General features: G+C 41.4%; 2 protein-coding genes across 2 annotated transcripts; one reads left to right on the top strand and one right to left on the bottom strand.

Annotated features, from left to right (window-relative positions):
- Window positions 1-139: 139 nt before the first annotated feature.
- Window positions 140-4,152, top strand: LOC113020000 (uncharacterized). The gene is made up of 6 exons (XM_080300210.1): window positions 140-186; window positions 2,730-2,876; window positions 3,006-3,140; window positions 3,212-3,313; window positions 3,615-3,762; window positions 3,897-4,152. The coding sequence occupies exons 2-6, from the start codon at window positions 2,738-2,740 to the stop codon at window positions 4,003-4,005; spliced, it is 633 nt and encodes a 210-aa protein (XP_080156336.1). The 5' UTR covers window positions 140-186; window positions 2,730-2,737; the 3' UTR covers window positions 4,006-4,152.
- A 3,144-nt stretch (window positions 4,153-7,296) lies between these two features.
- Window positions 7,297-19,389, bottom strand: mrtfbb (myocardin related transcription factor Bb). Its single transcript, XM_026164514.2, has 14 exons — window positions 19,169-19,389; window positions 15,777-15,842; window positions 13,420-13,475; window positions 13,255-13,330; window positions 12,898-13,050; window positions 12,325-12,503; window positions 11,945-12,091; window positions 10,596-10,843; window positions 10,183-10,315; window positions 9,203-10,072; window positions 8,352-8,462; window positions 8,096-8,233; window positions 7,962-8,022; window positions 7,297-7,874 (listed from the first exon to the last, which is right to left on the bottom strand). The coding sequence occupies exons 1-14, from the start codon at window positions 19,266-19,268 to the stop codon at window positions 7,444-7,446; spliced, it is 2,769 nt and encodes a 922-aa protein (XP_026020299.2). The 5' UTR covers window positions 19,269-19,389; the 3' UTR covers window positions 7,297-7,443.
- Between the last annotated feature and the right edge of the window lie 1,514 nt (window positions 19,390-20,903).

Here is a 20,903-nt window from a genome sequence, read left to right as displayed (position 1 = left end):
AAAAGATAAAAAGATGGGGTCTAGAGACTTTTGCATACCTGTGCAATAACATAGCTGTTTTCCTAGGCTTGCATATAAGGTTATAACCATAACCTGATGATTTGAATATTCCCTGAGAACAGTTTGCTGTTGTTGAACCAGTACCAGTGTTACAGGATATACACGATACGGCAGGAACAGAAAAAGGTAAAGCAGATATCTTCCATTAAATAATGGTGAAATAGATTTTTATGAGGTTATAAGTTGAGATGTTAGATAAATGTTACAGCGGAGCATCAGTGCAGTTGGATACTTATTTGAACTTGTTTTATATACGATTGATCAGACGATTACACGCAATCATCAGCGTCCGTGTCTCTTTCTGTTTTATAGATCTTTTGCTTGTTTTCTAAGCATCCAGTCAGACCTGAGAAGCCATGTTTCTTTTAATGATTGTGACCAAGTTATCTGATTCAGAGAAAGCAGCATATTTGACTACATGCTGGATGAACTCATGTCCTGCATCTTTTTTATTTCATATCAGTAGTAATAAACTTTATTTCTATAGTTTATTTGTAAAATAGTTACAAGGGGTATTTGCAGAATTAGAAAAAAACTAACAATATTTCGTCCAATACATACATAGTTTTAAAAACGTTTTGGTAAGAGGAAGTAAATTCCAGAGTGTTCTGTTAAAGCCAAAACACAGTGCACCTGTTTTGTTAAGCCTGAAACTTGCATGTTTGTTGCTGATCTCGTGCTAAATATTTGAAGGGGGAACAAGATAAGCAAATCATATATGTAAATAAATATGGTTGGAATGAATTAAAAGAATATGAACTTCATCACCAGCACATTATAGTCCACAGTTTTTATTTATTTAAAGTAAACTAGCAAACACTAAAACTAATGGTTTTATTTTATTGTATGTAGTTTTCTAAGTTCACAAAATTCTTTATTCCAAAAGTCTTGTTTTGACTTTCATTGTAGTTAACTACGATTTTTAAAATCTGGTTTTAGTTTTTAGTTACATGTCAGTTAACTATAATAACGTTCGGTCCTGGGAATTGTGCCAAAAAGTGATTGCTGATGTTTGTATGTGCATTTTGTCTAATATCCATAGTTATACTGGTAAATTCATGGAGGGGATTTATATAAAATTTATTTGTTTTGCAAGTATTCTCGTGACCCTGCACTGTTGTACCTACGCTGTGTTCATTATAATCAGTCACATTATAATCAGTCCAGTCTTTTTTGCCAGTTAAAATATCTTTATAGAACTGTTAAAAGTCACTTTGCCAAAAAACTGATTGCAGTCTTTACGTTGTGATGGAAATGTTCTTTCTGCTTCAAAATGACTAAATATCATTCATGAGAGATATGTGTGACAGATTATAAGCCAACGAGCTATTTACAACAGCTTAAATACTGGCAATCACTTTTTGGACCCCTTTTGGGTTCAGAACTGCCTCGATTCTTCGTGGTATAGATTCAACAAGGTGCTGGAAACATTCCCCAAAATTCTGGTCTATGTTTACATGATAGCATCACAAAGCTGCTTCAGATTTGTTATGATGTGAACCTCCTGATCCACAATATCCCAAAGGTGCTGTGCTGGATTAAGCACAGGTGGCTGTGGAGATCATTTTAGTGCAGAAAACTTCATGTTCAAGATATTAGTTTAAGGTGATTTGAGTTTTGTGACATGGTGTGTTACCCTGATGGAAGCAACAATCAGAAGACGGGTCATAAAAGGTCAGCAACAATATTCAAGTGTACTGTGTCATTTAAACTACGGGGCACAAAGAGCATCAAGAGAATATCCTCCACAACATGCTTCCTGTTCCTAGCTGATGGGAGTGGCACCTGGTATCTGTTTAAAGGTTTGATATGTTGATATGTTTTGAGTAGCTATTTGAGTTACTGTTGCCTTCCAGTCAGTTCAAAGTAATCTAGCTATTCTACTCTGATCTCTACCATCATCAGGGCATTTCTATTGATGACATAAGTAAGATATTTTCCTTTTTTTGGACCATTCTCTGAAAACGCTAAGGATGTTTGTTTGGGAAAAATCCCAGCAGATCAAAAGATTCTAAAATACTCAGACTAGCCCGTCTGGCACCAACAAGCACGTCACGTTCATCTTTCTTTCCCGTCTGACTATCAGGTTGAACTTCAGCAGTTTGTCTTGCACAAATGCCTAAACATATTGAGTTGCGTTCGCACGATTGGCTGGTTAGATATTTGTGTTTCGCAGTTGATCAGGTTTACCTAATGCTAGAAGCTATAAGATGCTAGAAGAGCCTTCCAAGTCTCTGAGCCATCTTAAAGATGCTGTAGGTAACATGTTCTTGGCATAATTGAGAACAATTATTCTGTATTTTTAAACCAAACGTAAAAACAACTACCACAAATACAATATGAAAAATGATTAGGATAATCATGGAATCTGACTTCCATAAAATAAAATTACACAATCATTGTCATTTTAACAACTTTATGTGAAAAAGAAAGCGGTAGGAATAAACAGGGAGTTGGATTTCTACTATTTTCTGCCTCTTACAACTTAAAGACAAAGATAAATGCATGCACTCTCTTATGCAATCATCTCATTTAGAATGTGGGGTTTAGAAAAGAAGCACATTTGTAAATCTTTGATTCACAGTAACATTTTATATGCTTAACCGGTCCAAAAACAATGTCTGCAATTAAATAAGATCACGCTTTCTCTTCTGCTTCTGTCCTTCCAGCAGTTGCCATGGATTTGGACAGCGAACTAAAAGAGATAGCCACTGAGATGAAACATCTCTCACTCAAAAGGGTACAACTGAAGGAGAGGAAAAACATTCTGTGCATATTTCAAGAGTTGAGGAATCGAGCTGAGTTTGGACAAACAGGTGAGCACTCAAGCAACTTCTGTGACAGTAATGGCTGTTTGCAGTCTTTTATATTTTCCATGAGGAATAAAAGCAAGTTGCGCTATATGTATAATCTCTGTACGGTTACTGTTTTGTTTTTATAATCAGAGGAAGCAGTCTCTACTCAGAAGGAGATTGAGAGCATCGATGAGAAACTGAAGGAACTGAATGAAAAACAGTCCGAGCTCCAGAAAAATTACGACAACATGCTCAATGCCGCCAAAAACAAACAGCACAAGAAAGGTGAGTCCCAGTTTGCTATGGCAAATCTAGCACACTTTACGCAGCTAACCACATTTGTTCTTCTTTGTTAGTGGTCAGTTTCACAGACAAAGAGAATATAGATTCTGCTGCTCCTCCTTCTCCTCCTCCTGGCTCTAATATTGTCTATGTTGTGGCTCCGCCTACTATCCCAGGTGAGCTACTTTTGGAAATTTGTCCTGTAAAACATAAAAGAATGAAAAGTTGAATGAAAACCACACTCGTGGTGAGGACTGCATGCAGATACTTGTGCTTGGATCGGGCCTTCTTGAGTGCATTTTCCCTTAGCTGCAGATCAAATACGACTTCATGCTACTGATTTTTGTACCTTCATGTGTGTTTTTCTTTCTTTTTTGTGGAAAACTATTTAACAGTTTGTCCAAGTTTAAAATGAGAGAGACGGATGTTTTGTTTTTATAAAATAAATCATCAGTCATGCATTGCTTCCCTTCACAGCCCCTGAAGTGGTTCTGGAGCTGGACAAGCTCCCGGCAGCTCCGTGCAGGACACAGTGCCCAGAGTGTCGGCAGTTCATCACGACAGAGACGTTCTCCTCTGTCAGCAGTGTGACATGGCTGGTGTGCATCATGACAGCTTTAGTAGGGTATGAAAGTCTCCTCCAGATTTACCATTGAAAGATTTGGACTGTTTCTGTTTGTCTAGCCAGTGTTATTGTCACCGTTACACAGCTTCCAGGCTAGTTGTCACTTAAGTGTCTTCTTGTTTCTTCTTTCGCAGCTGTGTGGCTGGTTGCTGCCTCATCCCCTTTTGCATGGATAGGTTCAAGTCCACCAACCACAGATGTCCTAAGTGTCGAACATTAATCACAACTATTAAAAAGCTCTGAGATGAAAGCAGATAGGGAAAGATGGAGAAGATGCTGGATATCCACCTAGTGATGATAACAACACAGCTGCAAAGGGTCTCCTGCACAATGCACTGAACATCAGTGCATGACCGGTGATGTTTGTAATCTCAAACTATAGCTGCTATTACTTTTTAGAAGCCTGTCAGACGAGACAGGTGGTTTCTGCCTTTATGCATATGCATACAGGGAGTGCAGAATTATTAGGCAAGTTGTATTTTTGAGGAATAATTTTATTATTGAACAACAACCATGTTCTCAATGAACCCAAAAAAATATCAAAGCTGAATGTTTTTGGAGGTAGTTTTTAGTTTGTTTTTAGTTTTAGCTATTTTAGGGGGATATCTGTGTGTGCAGGTGACTATTACTGTGCATAATTATTAGGCAACTTAACAAAAAACAAATATATACCCATTTCAATTATTTATTTTTACCAGTGAAACCAATATAACATCTCCACATTCACAAATATACATTTCTGACATTCAAAAACAAAACAAAAACAAATCAGCGACCAATATAACCACCTTTCTTTGCAAGGACACTCAAAAGCCTGCCATCCATGGGTTCTGTCAGTGTTTTGATCTGTTCACCATCAACATTGCATGCAGCAGCAACCACAGCCTCCCAGACACTGTTCAGAGAGGTGTACTGTTTTCCCTCCTCACATTTGATGATGGACCACAGGTTCTCAATGGGGTTCAGATCAGGTGAACAAGGACGCCATGTCATTAGTTTTTCTCCTTTTATACCCTTTCTTGCCAGCCACGCTGTGGAGTACTTGGACGCGTGTGATGGAGCATTGTCCTGCATGAAAATCATGTTTTTCTTGAAGGATGCAGACTTCTTCCTGTACCACTGCTTGAAGAAGGTGTCTTCCAGAAACTGGCAGTAGGACTGGGAGTTGAGCTTGACTCCATCCTCAACCCGAAAAGGCCCCACAAGCTCATCTTTGATGATACCAGCCCAAACCAGTACTCCACCTCCACCTTGCTGGCGTCTGAGTCAGACGCTCTGCCCTTTACCAATCCAGCCACGGGCCCATCCATCTGGCCCATCAAGACTCACTCTCATGTCATCAGTCCATAAAACCTTAAAAAAACCAGTCTTGAGATATTTCTTGGCCCAGTCTTGACGTTTCAGCTTGTGTGTCTTGTTCAGTGGTGGTCGTCTTTCAGCCTTTCTTTCCTTGGCCATGTCTCTGAGTATTGCACACCTTGTGCTTTTGGGCACTCCAGTGATGTTGCAGCTCTGAAATATGGACAAACTGGTGGCAAGTGGCATCTTGGCAGCTGCACGCTTGACTTTTCTCAGTTCATGGGCAGTTATTTTGTGCCTTGGTTTTTCCACACGCTTCTTGCGACCCTGTTGACTATTTTGAATGAAACGCTTGATTGTTCGGTGATCACGCTTCAGAAGCTTTGCAATTTTGAGACTGCTGCATCCCTCTGCAAGATATCTCACTATTTTTGACTTTTCTGAGCCTGTCAAGTCCTTCTTTTGACCCATTTTGCCAAAGGAAAGGAAGTTGCCTAATAATTATGCACACCTGATATAGGGTGTTGATGTCATTAGACCACACCCCTTCTCATTACAGAGATGCACATCACCTAATATGCTTAATTGGTAGTAGGCTTTCAAGCCTATACAGCTTGGAGTAAGACAACATGCATGAAGAGGATGATGTGGACAAAATACTCATTTGCCTAATAATTCTGCACTCCCTGTATTATAATGCATTTTTCAGGCATGTCTGTGTAACAAAATGTATATTTCATTAATACTTTGGTACTTTAAACATGCTAGTTATTTTCAAATCTTTTTTAAATACAATAAAACTTCAAAATTACAGACTTTCCTTGTAAATTTTTAATGGCAAGCAGTAAAGGGCAAGTGCTGAAGCTCATAGCCAGACACTGAAATCCCAAAGAATCTCTGTATTTACAAAACGACTGTTAATATTTGTATAAAAAGCCAACATAAATACATCATGTGTAAATCATACAAATGCAAGGTTTTTGTATGCTAGTGTAGTAAAGACTAAACATTTGTCATTCCAGCACATAACCCCTTTTTAAGGAGAGACACTTGGGTGGTCAAATGAGGCACAAAGGAGGAGATGGGGAAAAGAAATAAAAAAAAATAATAGAAATTTGCATCATTTTCATAACAACTATTTCCATATTTGGGTGGCTTAGAAACTGCCAGTAAGTGGTCAATAATTTAACAATATGACACAGTTATTACACACAAACTGTACTGCCAAGATATAATGGTTTGTGTCACTATTAACAACAGAAACCAAAAGGATAGCACGTCTTCCATTTGTTTGTATGAAGCTGATTCAAATCAGATGTGGCCAGTAGATGTCACTGAACTACAACCTGACTTGTAACGTCTGATGGTTATTTGATTTTGAAATGATGCTGCAGCAAAAACGAGCGCTGGATCATACTTCTGTTATTTTTCTCTGGTGTTGTGTGTTTGTGAGCTGCGCAGATGTCTATTTACTGAAAAATGAAAATAAATTATTCAAACATCTTCAGCCTTTAGGAATCAGTCCATCGCCCATCGCTGTAAGTGAAGAGTCTGGCTCTCTTCTTCTCTGTCTCGCTCCCTTTTTTAAGCTCGCATTTGTCTCGCGTATGTTTGACAGTGTGTACAGATGCACGGTGAGATACATAACAGACTTGTCTTCACTCTTTGATCTGTTTTGCAAAGTGCAAGAGAGGAAAACATGGGGTTTTTTTTGGTAATAAATACTGGCCTTGGTTTAGTCAGAGCAGCTGGGCTGCTTGTTGTGGCCCCTTTTCTAATTTCATCATATTCACACTCCCAGCTCAAATTAAACATCTGATTTATACTTCACAATTCACATACACACAAGGATCGTGCAGCGGTTGTGTGTTTACAATCTGTTTTGATAGTGATAATCATTCCAAGACAGGGTGGAGTAAACTACACAGCAGCCCTCAGCTACATTCGCTGTTTGGCCGTTAGCACTGTGGCCAGGATTTGGGACATTTTCCTGCTCTTTCTGCTCACACCACGCTGACTGTAAAGCTCTACATTCACTGAGATCAGAGGACTAAGAGGAATCAATAACATTAAATGAGACTGATAACAAATCAGCGGCGTGTCTTGAGATGGAAATCTTAAAAGCTTACTTCCACTTTCAGCTCAAACTGCCAGTACCACTCTAACTTTATCTGTCTCCCGATACAACCAGAGGATTTAGAGACCTCAAAGGAAGCAGTTCAGCAACTTCTAAAGTGATGTTGCACGATGAGATTATTACAGAGCTGATTTATCTGTCTGGAAAGCAGAACGGGGCTGCTGAAGCATCCAAACAGCTCTTATTGTCTTATGGAAACAAAAGCAGTCTTCTCTCACAATGAAAAACGATCGCCTTGACAGCACTCAGTCCCAGTTCAAGTGCAGTTCACTAGAATCCAGGAAGTCAGACGAGAAGACGCCTACTGGCACCGACACATCCAAAGAGTGACCCTCCTCTGCTGGCACAGACAGAGTGAGATCCAGCCAATCCATGTTGTCCATGTTGAGAGCAGAGGTGGACATGTTGTCATTAAAATCCACTTCCATGGTGTCCCCAGGTGCATGTAACTCATCCATCAGCTTCAGTTTTTGTGGTTCTGTGTCAGGGAGCAGTGCGCCCTCCAGGAGGGTTTCCAGCCGGGAGTCGGAGGTCACGCACGCAGGCGGCTTTGCTACCTGGACTAAGGGTGGAGGGCGGGATAAAGCTGTGTTGATGGGAAGGGTGGTTACACTAGCTGTCACCACAAGAAGCTTATCCAGGTTGGGAGGATCCTGTGTAATATAGGGGGAGATCTCTGAAAAAAAGAAGAAGAGAAGGACATGGTGAGATTTAAAACCTCATAAAGGTATCACAATAATCAAATCACACCCAGTATTCTCACCACCACTCTCCAGCAACACGTCAAACAGGTCATCCATCTCCTGGCTGGCCGCAGTGGGACCCTGCAGAGAAGAGAAACCGTTACATGTCTGAATGACACAAGTGAGATGCTATATTTATGTATCAGATTCTTGCCTGAACAGCTGTTAACATGCTGTGTTTCTGTTTAACGGCATCCTCATAGCGCGGTGGGTCTTTACACTTTGACACGTGGTTCGTGAATTTTGGATGCTGCAAGATCAAACTGTTTGGAGACTGGCTGGAACAGGGAGGCTAATAAACAGGAAATAAACAACATCAAATACAAAAATACTAACTACATAACATTAATTCTTGCATGCTTTACAGAAAAATTAAACATAAGCAGAAGGAACATAAGGATAATCTCCACCTTATTTGTAGGTCCTTTGGGAAGAGCCTGGCCTGAAGAAGCTCCTGCAGTGCATCCACTCACTGGGAATGTATTGAGAAAGTTCTGTGCCGCGGTATTAATCCTCCACGTCTGCACAGAGAATTGAAGAGGTCAGCACGGAGGCATCAGTGCAATCAAACATACTTTCTCTCAGGGAGTTTGGTTAAAGTAGCAGTGCAGCTGCATGAGAACTGTGGAAACCTGAAAGAAAACCCACTGTGGATCATTCACTTTTACGCAAAGACATCTTAAATTAAATTTCTTCAGCCCCTCTCCAGCCGGAGGATGACAATGTTTCATCTACCTATGACGGCACTGTTTGCAGGGTAAACCATGAGAGCTGCGGTTGAGTTAAGCAGCGGGTTCTGTTACTAATTCTGCCTGCATGTCGGACTCAGAGCAGAGGAATGACTGGGAGCGATGAGGGCACGATGGTCAGCTCTCACTCAGCACCTGCTCCAGTAACCCATGTTTCCACAGGCTTTCTTTTGATGTGCGGAGTGAAAGATGCCACCACTCAGCAGAGGCCTGTTATTACTGTAGCATGAAGGAAGGCGCATTAGCCATGGTAGCGCTTAACTGACTGTTAAATTAGTTACGTGATATATTATGCAGTGCCATGAAAAACATGGCAGAACATTTATGATGTTATCTTGTGTTTACACAGCACAATACTGGATTTATGATTTCAGGCGCGCATACATACGCATTGATACGTTTCCAGTTCCTACAAGGAGACTAAAGTGAGCACAAAGTCACAGCTGATAGTGGTGATGAATGGGGAGACAGGCTGAGGCAGTCTGTAGAAGCAGCGTAGCTTTTTTTCTTACCTTTGCCAGTGGCTGGGTTTGAGTACTGCATTGCTGATGTATTGCTGCTGAGGCCTCTGTTTTCTGTGGCACCGATCCAGAAGCCTGGATAAGGCCTGTGTGTAATGCAATGCCTTTGGTGGGGAGCTGGATAGTGGCTGCTGAGGCAGGAAGGGATGCGGGCAGTAGGATCTGAGCTCCGGCCTGCGCAGGCTGACGGGATTCAGACTGTGTGATGGTCTGGTGACCGAGAATGAATTGATTTTGACTGGCTACGTGGCTCTGATCTGCAGGCTCTTCCTGTTTGACCAGTACTGGCAGACCAGGAGAGCTGCAGGATGCAGTGCAGTTTGACGGACTCCTGCGTTCCTCTTTGACCTGCACAGGAAGCAGAGGACTGAGCTGAGATGGAGAGTCTCCCTGTTGACTCCTTTTCTCCACCTCCAATTGCATCTTCAGTTCCTCCACCAGCCTCTGCTCCTGCTCCAGCTTCCTCATTAGTTCCTTAATCTGACGCTCCTTTTCATGTAGCCGTTTGTCCTTTTCAGAGTCCTGCTCGTGGGATTTTGTGTCCATGGGACACTCCTCATGTGGCGCACTCTGTGGGGAGCTCATGCAGGGAGCATGATGGGCTGGAGCATCTGAAAGCAGTTTTGTTGGACTGTCTGCTGTACTATTATCTTCTATGCCCAGATTAGAGACTCTAGAAGCAATAGGGGACACTGGTGGGGTTAATTTAGGAGTTTCTGACTGTGAGATTGCTGCATCGATGGGAGCAGCAGTCTGGATGCTAGAGTTCTCCTGATACAGCTTTAGCCTCTCGATCAGCTCAGTCTTGGTCCCAGAAACAGGCAAAGATCTGAGTTTTAATTCCATTTTCAGCTCAGCTACCTGCAAAGATAAAAGACTTGTAAAACAGCTGCACAACACTCAGCTCGTTCACCTCTGCAGCAATCATATATGCATGATACAATCAGGCTGCGCAGGCTGCAGTGCGTCACCTTCATCTCGTCCAGATTAGCTGGTAAGTGATCCGGCTTGCGGTTCATGTGGTGGAGCTGCAAAGGGGCAGACGCAGCGTTTCCACTAAAAGCAATGTTAGAACAGCTGGTTTGTACCTCAGTTGTTGGTCTGCTGTAATAAGATGTCAAGAAAAGGGAGTGCAGATGAGAGAGGGATTTTTTCTTTAATCCATTTTTCATAATGAGCACCTTCTGTGTAGGAAGCTGCGAGCAGGAAATGCAGAGTAATTGAGACAAAAAGCAGCTGTGATTAAACCGTGATAACAGTTATTACATTTTACATAACAAGGTGCGTACGTCTGACTGAGGATTTGAAAATCAACGTTGAAGTAATTGTAATGAGGATAAGAAAAATCCTGACTGCGATGAAGTAAAGCTTAATGGAGCCATACTTGAGCTTGGAGGCCTGGTAATTGTACTGCTGCTGTTGCTGCTTCTGCTGGTTTAGGATCTGGAGCTGCAAGAACTGCTGCTGTTGCTGCAGGAGGCGGGCGTAAGCAGAGTCCATTGGCACGTCATTAAGCTCTTGTTTCTGGTCCGGGGGAATATACTGATGGTACTTCAACTTCTTCACTCGTGGTTTGGGCTCTTTGCTCTTTTTGCTGCGGCTTTTTTCAGCAGGAGGCTTAGCCAAGCTTTGCTGCAGAGCACAACACACACAAAAAAGGGGTACATAAGACCAGAGAGGACCATGTGGAGGATATTCTTTCCTCATGACTGATCTCAGGCCAGTCCAGTTAACTTTATCAGGGAAGACAGTTTGCACTGCCAGTACCAACACTGTAAGAGTTGGAACTGATACGGTACTTTTATAACTTTAACATTAACATTGCTCTGACACTTGATGAGAACAGCAGGATGAGGAAACGGGTAGTGGAAATGTTACACTTATTGTTTTACCACCTGCAATTACAGGATGTAGTACTCATGAAAATGGCTTGGCACAAGAGCAGCAGGTTCTAGCAATGAAATCAGAAACTCGGGCCGGGTTAAACAAGCACTCACTTTCCAGTTTGTCAAACTCACTCCCTTATTATGTTCAAAGGGAGGGAGAGTTTAGCTTATACTCTGAGGATAACTGCATTATGATAAATGGATAAGTTATAGCTTCACTCCCGTTCTTTGATTCACAGCTTAGCCACGATGAGGAGGGCCGGCCTGTCATTTGACCCTAAAAATAGACAAACTGTGGCACAGATTTAAACCTCTGGATGGGTGAAATAACTTTAACCCTTGCTCTTTGACCTGCGCTCAACTCCAGCTAAATGCTGAATTTTTTTTGTCTGAGCCAAAACTGATGTAACTTTTAGCATGAGAAATAACAGACTCTGACATTGTGTCTCTCGTCACATTTTCAAAGGAAGCAGACAAAATAAATCAAACACACAGATGAAGAAAATAAGTCAGGAAAACAGAGCCAGAGGTCAACACTGCAACAGCTGCGTATAAACTACACGACAACAATGACAAGTAACCATAAACTTATTATTATTATTATTTTTAGAAAAATAAAGAAGATTGGGTTTTTAGGGGAAATACAGATAGTTATTTTGAAGGTCAGATTGCCAAGACTTTGGAAACTATTTTCCCACAGCCAAAAATCTCATGTTTTTATATGATAGTGTTATTGGTTACGGTTACATATGATGATGATGATTTAAGACCTCAGAGGATTTTAAAAAGCATCACTAATCTAACTTTAGCTGTAAGATCACATTAAAATGACTAAGAGAAAAGTCACCTTCACAAGAACTGGCCCCGGTGTAACACAGGTGACGACAGTGGTGACAGGTTGAGGTTGAGTTGATTGTGGGTTGCTTTGTTGCTCACCGGTGGGCATAGGGTTGTTTAAATCTGATGCAGACTGTGAGCTGGGTGGCGGGGAGTGCTAAGAAAAGTAAAGAGAGAGCAAAATCACATGAGCCCCTCAGTAAGAACAGCAAAGCTGAAACACCTGCTAACTATCATGCCACCTATGAAAAGGAAGAAAATATGACCCAAAATAGGCTGATAAACACTTGAAAAATGAGCATGGAAAACTACTAAAACACAGCTGATGTGCTGTATGTAGCAACTTAAGTAACCTAGGTTTTTGGTCGTCTGATACTGGTGTTGTCGTACCTGTATGGTCGTTTTTAACATAAGAGTGGCTTCTTCAGACTCCCGCGGCGAGGCCGATGTAGAGCTGGGAGAGTGTTGGCTTGCAGGACGTTGCGGTGAAAAGGCATCGCTGCTGTCCTCATCAAAGTTGTACACGTCCGAAGTGTCAGGTGTCTTCGCACGATCCACCTTGCTACCACCTGTGGCACAGGATCAAAAAATAAGCAAGCACTGGTTATTATTTATTTCAAGGATAAATAAAAATAATGCAAATAGAGCAAAAATCTCTGACTATAGTTTAGAGATGTAAGCTGAGACTGCCCTGCTGAGATATTTCGACGTAAATGTCATAAAAAACAAGCTACAGTTTTTTCAGTGAGGGCCAGCTTATCAGTATTAGCATTATCACAGTTTTACTGCTGTAATTAAACGGGGAGACCTTTCTCACAGCAGGCCTTTGCTTCCCAAACAAAGATAATACATCATTAAAAATAGATAAAAATCCACCAGATGTGCTGCACAGCTGGTTTGAATTACCTTCGCTGCACTCACTGTAAGTGGTGAACAGATATAATAATAACAATGAGGCTCTACCATTATTAACCTCCTCAACACCGGGCAGGATGTTCTTCTCCACCAGCTCCATGGGTCCGGGCCTCTGGGCGATCTTCTCATTGAGATCATCAGTCAGTCTGGCCCTCTTCAGCTTCATTTGTGTGGCCTGCAGGGAGGGCTCTGCATGTGTCTCTGATAAACACAAAGAGGATGTTCATCTGTGATCTGGCCAGTATCAGTCAGTCTCTCAAACTGCTTTATCATACTGACTCACAGCAGACTGAGCCAGACCTCACAAAAGCCATGCGTGTGGTTATAGCTTTGTTAAACACAAAGGTAATCATCTCTCTTATCTCAACACTCTTGCCCAGTAAGAAAACACCCCCGGATGATTACCTTGTAGGATGTGCATGCGGACCAGCTCAGAACGTCCGGGTCGGCTGCAGAGTTTGTGCTTCAGGAAGGTCCCAGTCTGTTTAAGAAAAGAAAAAAAATAAGAAAATACTCTGGGTACAGGATTGTGATCATCTGCAGGCTAGAGTGCATTCATTGCTGGCTTACCCTGGCTCTCTCCAGGCTGCGAATCTGCTCATGGAAGGCAGCAGGTGCTTTTAGGGCTACGAGAAGAGAAATCCATAAGAAATCAATACATTTTCTTGTTTAATACAGGCTAATTTCACACACACGAATGTTCCTTTGATTTTAAGACTGACGTCTTTTTGCATTCTTTCTTTCTAATCCCAAATAGTTTCCCCTTTGTCTGCCTTTGATATCATGACAAAGTATGTTTATGTAGCAAGCCTCTTAGTGATAAGATTGTACTCCACAACAACAGAAATGACGGTGTAACAGCATAAGTATAATACCACAGGAAATCTCAGTATTTCTAAAACATATACTTTTCATAATGGCCCTCATTAAAAAGTCTTTTAAAGTTATCAAGCAGTTTTCTCAAAAGTACCAATAACGTACTGTATGCCGACATAAAGTGTTTAAAATTATGGACAACACATATGTAAAAAAAATCTAAACTACAAATACACATTTGTTACAAACAGTGTAAGCAGATATAAAGAAGAAAAGAAGGGAGATAAAATGCATCTTTATTCCCAAATATGCCAAAAAACTATTTTCACACTCCAGGGTCGTCCAGTTTCATGTCATTGTTTATTATTTTGTCTCCTTTTTGGCATGCAATGGCGTGTCATTAATAATCAGCAGCTCGTGGGCGGGTGTCTGACAGGAAGTGTCAGTTTAGCTGACTCAAACAACGATTATTCCGTCCTAATTTCTGATCTGACCGAGTAAACTTGTTGAGCTTCAGACGAGGTCTGGCTCACCGGCGAGTCACCTCTGCTATGACGAACATTGTTTGGTTTAAGGACACTCTGCCTGGGGGGTGCTCTGAGGAGTGTGTCAGAGGAGCAAAGCAAACATTCCTCATGACCAAAACCTCACTGCATACCTATCATAAGCCTCTAAGTGTAGGAGAGGCAGATTGCTATGGAGAATGGCCTGGGAGGCTTGTGTGCAGGCTACGCTTGGCCAGGCCGCAGAGGAGATGGGGGGGCGTCTGACCTCCACTGAAGGCCCAGCCGCTGACTCATGAGGCCGCGTGGAGCCAGAGAGGACCTGAAAACTTGACTACAGGGGGCTTTTCATGACAGAACTAGATAAAGAGGAAGATGTCCATCTTTTTCCCTTTCTGTCTTTCCAGCTCTCAGTGGGATTCTGTCACAGTTTCAGCTCATCTTTTATTGACTGTACTCCTAAACAAAAGGCTTGCTGGAGGGAGGTAAAACAGGGACCGAGTCAGCTCCACCTCTGCTGGATCAAAGGATGGATGTGGATGGTATTAAAGCGGAGAAAGCCACTCCAGCTTTGACACCAGTGTGTCATTTATCTGTTATATATTCCAACCATTTTCACCAGGTTTTCAAGCACAGTGAAGCGATTTCAGCCTCTGACATAATTCTATAAAACAGCCCTTATAAAATAAAGCAGTTTGATGTACAAAGAGGATCTATTATATTAACTCTGAAATCCATATTCTCGATTCTTGGACTCTACTAAAGTGGCTTTGCATGATTTATAAGTCAAAATAATCCTCATTGATCCTGTATTAGGCTTTGGTGCAGCTCCTCAGTTCTTCCACTGTCTCAAACAAGTCGTTTTAGCTCCTCTCTCTTCAGTGCCACCCTCAATTCATACCAACTTTCTTCTGATTGGCTGCCCCTGGTAAATTTGAGGTTTGATCAGCAGGTTCAGCCGGAATTTCTGTACTCACACTTGTATGCCTGTCAAGGGATATTCCATCTCTTTGACATCACACACAGTCAAGAATAGAAACGTCCTGAAAACAGTCTGAAGCCTGAGCGTTTGGCTCAAATTACTTGTAGTTAAAGAAACTCATTATTTCACACTAATGGGCTCCATTTAAATCCATCCATCCATCCCTCAGTCTAGTTTCTTCCACTTATCCAATCATTACAGAGGATTCATGATAAGCAGTGTATACTGGATGTCCTTCTACCCAGCAACATTTTGTAGGACACTTTCCTAAGGTAAGCTGAGCTATATTATCTCCCCAGTACATTCAAAACCTACCCCTGGGTCTCCTTCCAGATGTGCATGCTCAGAAAAACTATCCTGATTACAAGCCCAAGGGTTGGCTCTACTCTTGCAGCTCCCACTAGATTTGATTTATTAAATTATCAAATAAAAGCACAAAAAAATACCACAATAAATTCTGTATTTTGAGTTGCTTCATGATCCCCTATGTTCACCAGCTATTTGCTAATAGAGCCTGTTAATTTGGGAGAAATAAAAACAGAATATTTTGCTAGCTATAATTTTTTTATTTCTTATTAACACTGTTGGTGATGTTCACTGTTGTCTTATGTAGTAAAAATACTCACGCGGCATGATGCCTTGGTCCACAAGTTGCTCCCGAGTTCTCCTCTGCTGCAGACAGAGCTGCAGGACTATGAGAAAGCGGAGACACAGAGGTCAGGGTTAAACTTTTACCATTCAGAACCAGTTTGACTGAGTCACCTAACAACCATCCCTTCTGGCTTTGAACTGCGAAACCTGCAAGACTTCAAATAAAACAAGGCACTTATTATTTCTCAATCAATACGCTGCCCGAAGGGCTCAACTGTAAACCCCGTTCACCACCACAGACATTCTGTACTCTTCCTGTATGGTTTTAGCTCAGGGGTTGTGAGGAGTACCACACATTTTACAACACGCAAACAGTGTGATTGGCTGACAGCCTTCCCAGTGAGAGGCAATATCTCTGTGTGGGTTGCAAATGCGCTGAGGAAATAAAGTAACTACAGAGAAGAACACAAACAGATAAAAGAGGGATTAATGTCAGACCTGCAGTTACAATAATGAGGAAAACTTGAGCTGGTCATGACACCACTGAGAGCCAAGTAACTTGTGTCTGTTTAATAAATTGTTTTTAAAAACTAATCTTGCTTTGGATGGATAAGAAGTGACCAGTCATGTTACTGTGGAACATCAAAGACATGACTATCTTCCAACAGAAATTGTTGAGTCTTGCATGCGAGCTCTGCATATAGCACTTGGATGATCTTCGGTTTTATTTCCCCAAAAATATAAACTGTAGTAAGACGTTGTTTAAACATTTATAAACACGTGAGCGTGGACATGTTATTTCAGTAGAACGCCGAAATTCAGTGCAGGCAAAAAAAAAAAAAAGTCTGAACAGAAGGCGGTGGGTGATGGGAACGAATGAAGTGGCGGTGGTGAGGTACGTGAGGCCTTTATTGTCACCCTCGTAGTAAAGTGAAGTTAACTTTAGCTCGATCTACTCAGGGGCATTTTTGGGGGGTGGGGGGCAGCTCCCACTCATACACAAACACACACAAATACAAGGCAGACCTGCTCAACTCTCCTGGGAAAGGCACTGCTTCTGAACGGGCCTCTGTGACTCACGCTAGCAAAAATAAACTGGGCAGCTGTGAGAACAAGGCCTGGGAACCATGAAATTTGGGGGTAGTTAAGGGGGTGGGCTCTGCATTCGTACGCAGAGACGAGGGGATGTTCATGGGCTTCTACTGGTGGGCAAGGGAACGCGGAGTGACAAGAACCGAGGCAAAGGGTGGAAGGCCGAGGCCACTCTCATAGCAGCCCATCCACTGCAGGACAGAGAACACAGTGTGCCTGCTCTGCCTGCTGTGTTTCCTATTACAAACACAGGCCAGAGGGGTTTATGGTCAGCCAGAGATGGATCATAACGGAAGATTGTAGAAAATGCCACAAGCAAGAGAAGAGTGCATACTACAACATATGAATAATATCAAAAAGTGCCTCCTAGCTCTGACAGAGAATGCAATTTTTAATTTGAGGTATGGTAGTATGGGGTTACAACTCATGCCGGGTCCTCCTCATCACTCGGTGTCATCTTTGGTTCAACCTGAACCCTGGCTAACCTTCTCCGTGATGCAAACTGGCTCCGCTCTCCTGCTCACCAGCAAAGCGTAAACAGAGGTTTTGGAGAAACATAGAGAGGGGGCTCGGCTCAAATCCTTGTCTACTGATGTAATCTCTAATCTCAGACCCATGTTGTTCTCAGCAAATCATCCATGGAGGTCTCCCATCAGACCTCTGAAACAATACAAATAAAAACTGGTGTGGCCAAAGCTGAATTTAGTTTAGAAAGAGACTCATGCTGGGTTATGTTGATTTTGCAGTTATAAATACAGAATTCTCCAAACAGAGTCCCACTTTAACAGCATTTGAGGCATTTATGATGGAATGCATCATGAATATTGAAATAAAATTAGTCTATCAAAAATGTCATTTTGATTTTCCTTTCATGCCTTTGTGTGGAGCCTAGAAACTTAAAGGCTGACTTCAATCCTTGGAAAAAAAATACCTGCAAACTTATCGATAATAAAACACATACATCCTACGTTTAGCAATGCAGAGAATTCATCAGCAAGACTATCTCAGTATCTCAATTTTACATTATTTTTTAATTTTTGTATTATTTTGCCTCAGTGAAAAAAGCCAGAATCATATTAATAATAAGAAAGTAAAAAAATATTGCTTCCTTTCTGCCACGATTAGGTGTCAGGGCAACCAGGTTTCTCGCTTTATATGGGAAAGAAAAGCCTTTTAATAACATTATCCCACATTTTAAATGGCAAAAGTTTTTTTAAGGTTTCATCCAATGACAGTGAAAAAAGCAGAATGACTGTGTGGAAGCCAGTTGTTTGAGTTTTAAAGTGTATAAATACACAGGCGAAAATATGATGTGAAGTGAAGCAGAAGCACAAACTTCTGCTTCCTGTCAAGCTTGTTGTATTTTTTTTTTTTTTTTAGCAAAGGAGTAAAATTCAAGGAAACACATTTTGGCTAAATGCCAAACCTGCAAAGATTGTGATTTTTTTTTAAAGACAGACACATTAAAGTCTCAGACTAACTCCTAATATCGGTATCAGCATCATCCCACACAAACATACTCTTTCCCCAGCATTTACTTTGTTAGGATTTGGTCAGATTAGTGTCAGATTATTACTCTGTCCTGGCAAAGTGATCTGAATCTATGAAGAAAGAGATATACTTAGTCAGGTAATGAATAATGATTTTTGTAAAAGCAGCAAGAATAGTTCTAGTGGAAAAACTTATATATATACTTCTTTTGCATAAATCCAGTATAATACACTGTTTTCATTTGAGTGTGATTCTCTGCTCACAGTATTAAAACGTAGCATGCAAAACACGCTATGTTGGATGCCCTATAAACTTTAGGTATTTGCAAAGGTTTTTTTTTCTCACATTGCCAAACAAAGCCTATAAATCACTAACAAGACAGGTATTTTGTGTTTTACTGGCAGAGGCCACTTGCTTAGAGGAATGTCCTGGTGATGAATGCAAACCAGGAAGATAAAAACATGCAAATAATGATCAGAATCCTGATTAGCAGCATATCCAACTACTGCACTTCAGTTGAAGTAACTTCATTGTGTATGCGCATTACAAGAGTGAAGTCATGCTTCTGTGAGGTAATACCTTATAATAGTGATCCTACAGAGTGCCAGTTTGAACACAGGTAATTTAAAGCGATGGGTAATTACTTTCTACTTAAACAAATTCATCAGAATTCAAAAGAAGTGATGCTCCACTTGAGTCACGATCATGATCTTTTACTGTCATTTCCTGTTATGGCTGTGTGTCCATCACAACAATCCCCCCCTCTGCTTCCGAAGGCAGGGGATTAACATTACATTACAACAAAGCTTTCTGGTTAGAAAAAAAAGAAAGAAAGAAGCAGTACCTGATTTGAATTTACTCCTGCAGATGGAAGGGGTCTCCACGTCAAGGCACGCCATAGGGAAAAGTTGTAGTTCGATTGGTGGCCAGGTCTGGAGTCCCATGTGGTGATGAGGCCAGTGGAGAACACGGGAGTCAGCGAGAGGGAGGAAAGAGCCAGCGCTGAGAGGACGACAGCTGGCTCGCTCTCTCTCCGTCTCTCTGCCGGCCTCAGTGGAGAAAGTGTGTGTAAGTATGTGTGAGCGCTCACTCAACGTCAGAAGGAGGGAACACAGTGGTGCCTGCGTTAACCCTCGCTAGGTCACTGTGTTGTGTTCACAGAAGACTCAAATTGCAACACGACACCAGAGGGAACAACTTTTAAACGTGGTAATAATCAATATTTCTTATGCTGGGGAAATTCACTTGGCCTGGGACCAAAACATTTACTGGCAACCAATAGGAAGCTGATCAAAACAGGCTGTGATGAATTTTGAGTTGGCACATTTTTATGAGAAATAGCGTGTGTGTGTGTGTGTGTGTGTGTGTGTGTGTGTGTGTGTGTGTGTGTGTGTGTGTGCGTGCGCGCAGGGACCCTTGCTGCACTAAATAACAATGACAAGAACACATAGTGGGATGATTTGATTTTTAAATGAGTGATTATTCCTTGAGGTGTTTTTGCAAAATGACATATTTACAGTGTTTGTTTCTTTCTAGATTCCCAGTAAACCCCCAATAAAAATCAAAACTAAAGGGAATGTATAAGAGAAATTTAAAGAGGGGACGTCCAAAAACATCTTTGCTAGTCGTCTTTGCCTTTCCGCAGCTAGAAAAACGCTAACAGGAAATGAGATAGGAGCGGATTAGACTAATTGTGGGAAGTTGTGTGTGTCTCAGTGGATCCAGGAAGGATTGCATGTGAGCCAAAACGATCTCGTGTCAAGGCGACGCTGCAAAGACATGATGCTGTGGCAGCGCTGCGCTTGACTGTGAGGTCAATGCATGCTGTGGAGGAGTGGACAACTGCACTCTGGATTAATAATGTCACTTGTGGGATCAAGAAATATGCATGTCAAACAGCGTGGGACGGGGAAAAATAGAGATGATAAACAGAACTGGTAGAGGGCAGGCACAGCATGTTATGACAGCCCACAGTGGGGATTCAACACTGATGCACAACAAGATGATAAAAAATATGGGAGAGTAGTAGGAGGAGCTTTTTAGGAACGTGGAAAAACATCTTCCTGCATGTCATTTTGTCCACAAAAAGTTCACATTTCGAAAGTCTGCTGGATATAGAAACAAAACAAAAGCTTTTAGGAATGCGTGCACACCTGTATTAAACCGCAGCGAACATCTAGCTGTGGGCTCTCAAAATTTCCATAGCTTTGTTATTGGTAGTCCAGTGCAGGAGCCCAGTTCAGTACAGTCATTAAAATAGTGAGATTACTTTAAAAATAAGATTTTAATTCGTTCACAAAAGACGGAGGTTAAAAAAATCATCCAGCTGTTGTTACTGTCTACTTCTCAAAGTCTTCACTGCTACATTTTCATTTGCACCCTTACTGGTTAAAGCCTAGAATACTAAATGAAAAGATTTTGTTTTATACAAGAAACTCTGGCCGCTGCATCAAGACCTTTATTTTACAGCTTTTTTTCTAAAATATAAGTTCTTAGTTGTTGGATATTTTTCTTATTTTCTTCTAAGGGAATGTTGATTTCAAAGTTTAAATGTCTCGAAGAACTTAAAAGTCTAATCT

The sequence above is a fragment of the Astatotilapia calliptera genome, chromosome 4 (genome assembly GCF_964374335.1).
Source record: "Astatotilapia calliptera chromosome 4, fAstCal68.1, whole genome shotgun sequence".
Lineage (NCBI taxonomy): Eukaryota > Metazoa > Chordata > Actinopteri > Cichliformes > Cichlidae > Astatotilapia > Astatotilapia calliptera.
Note: the sequence above shows the minus strand (reverse complement) of the source record. Positions and strands in the feature narration are given on the sequence as shown.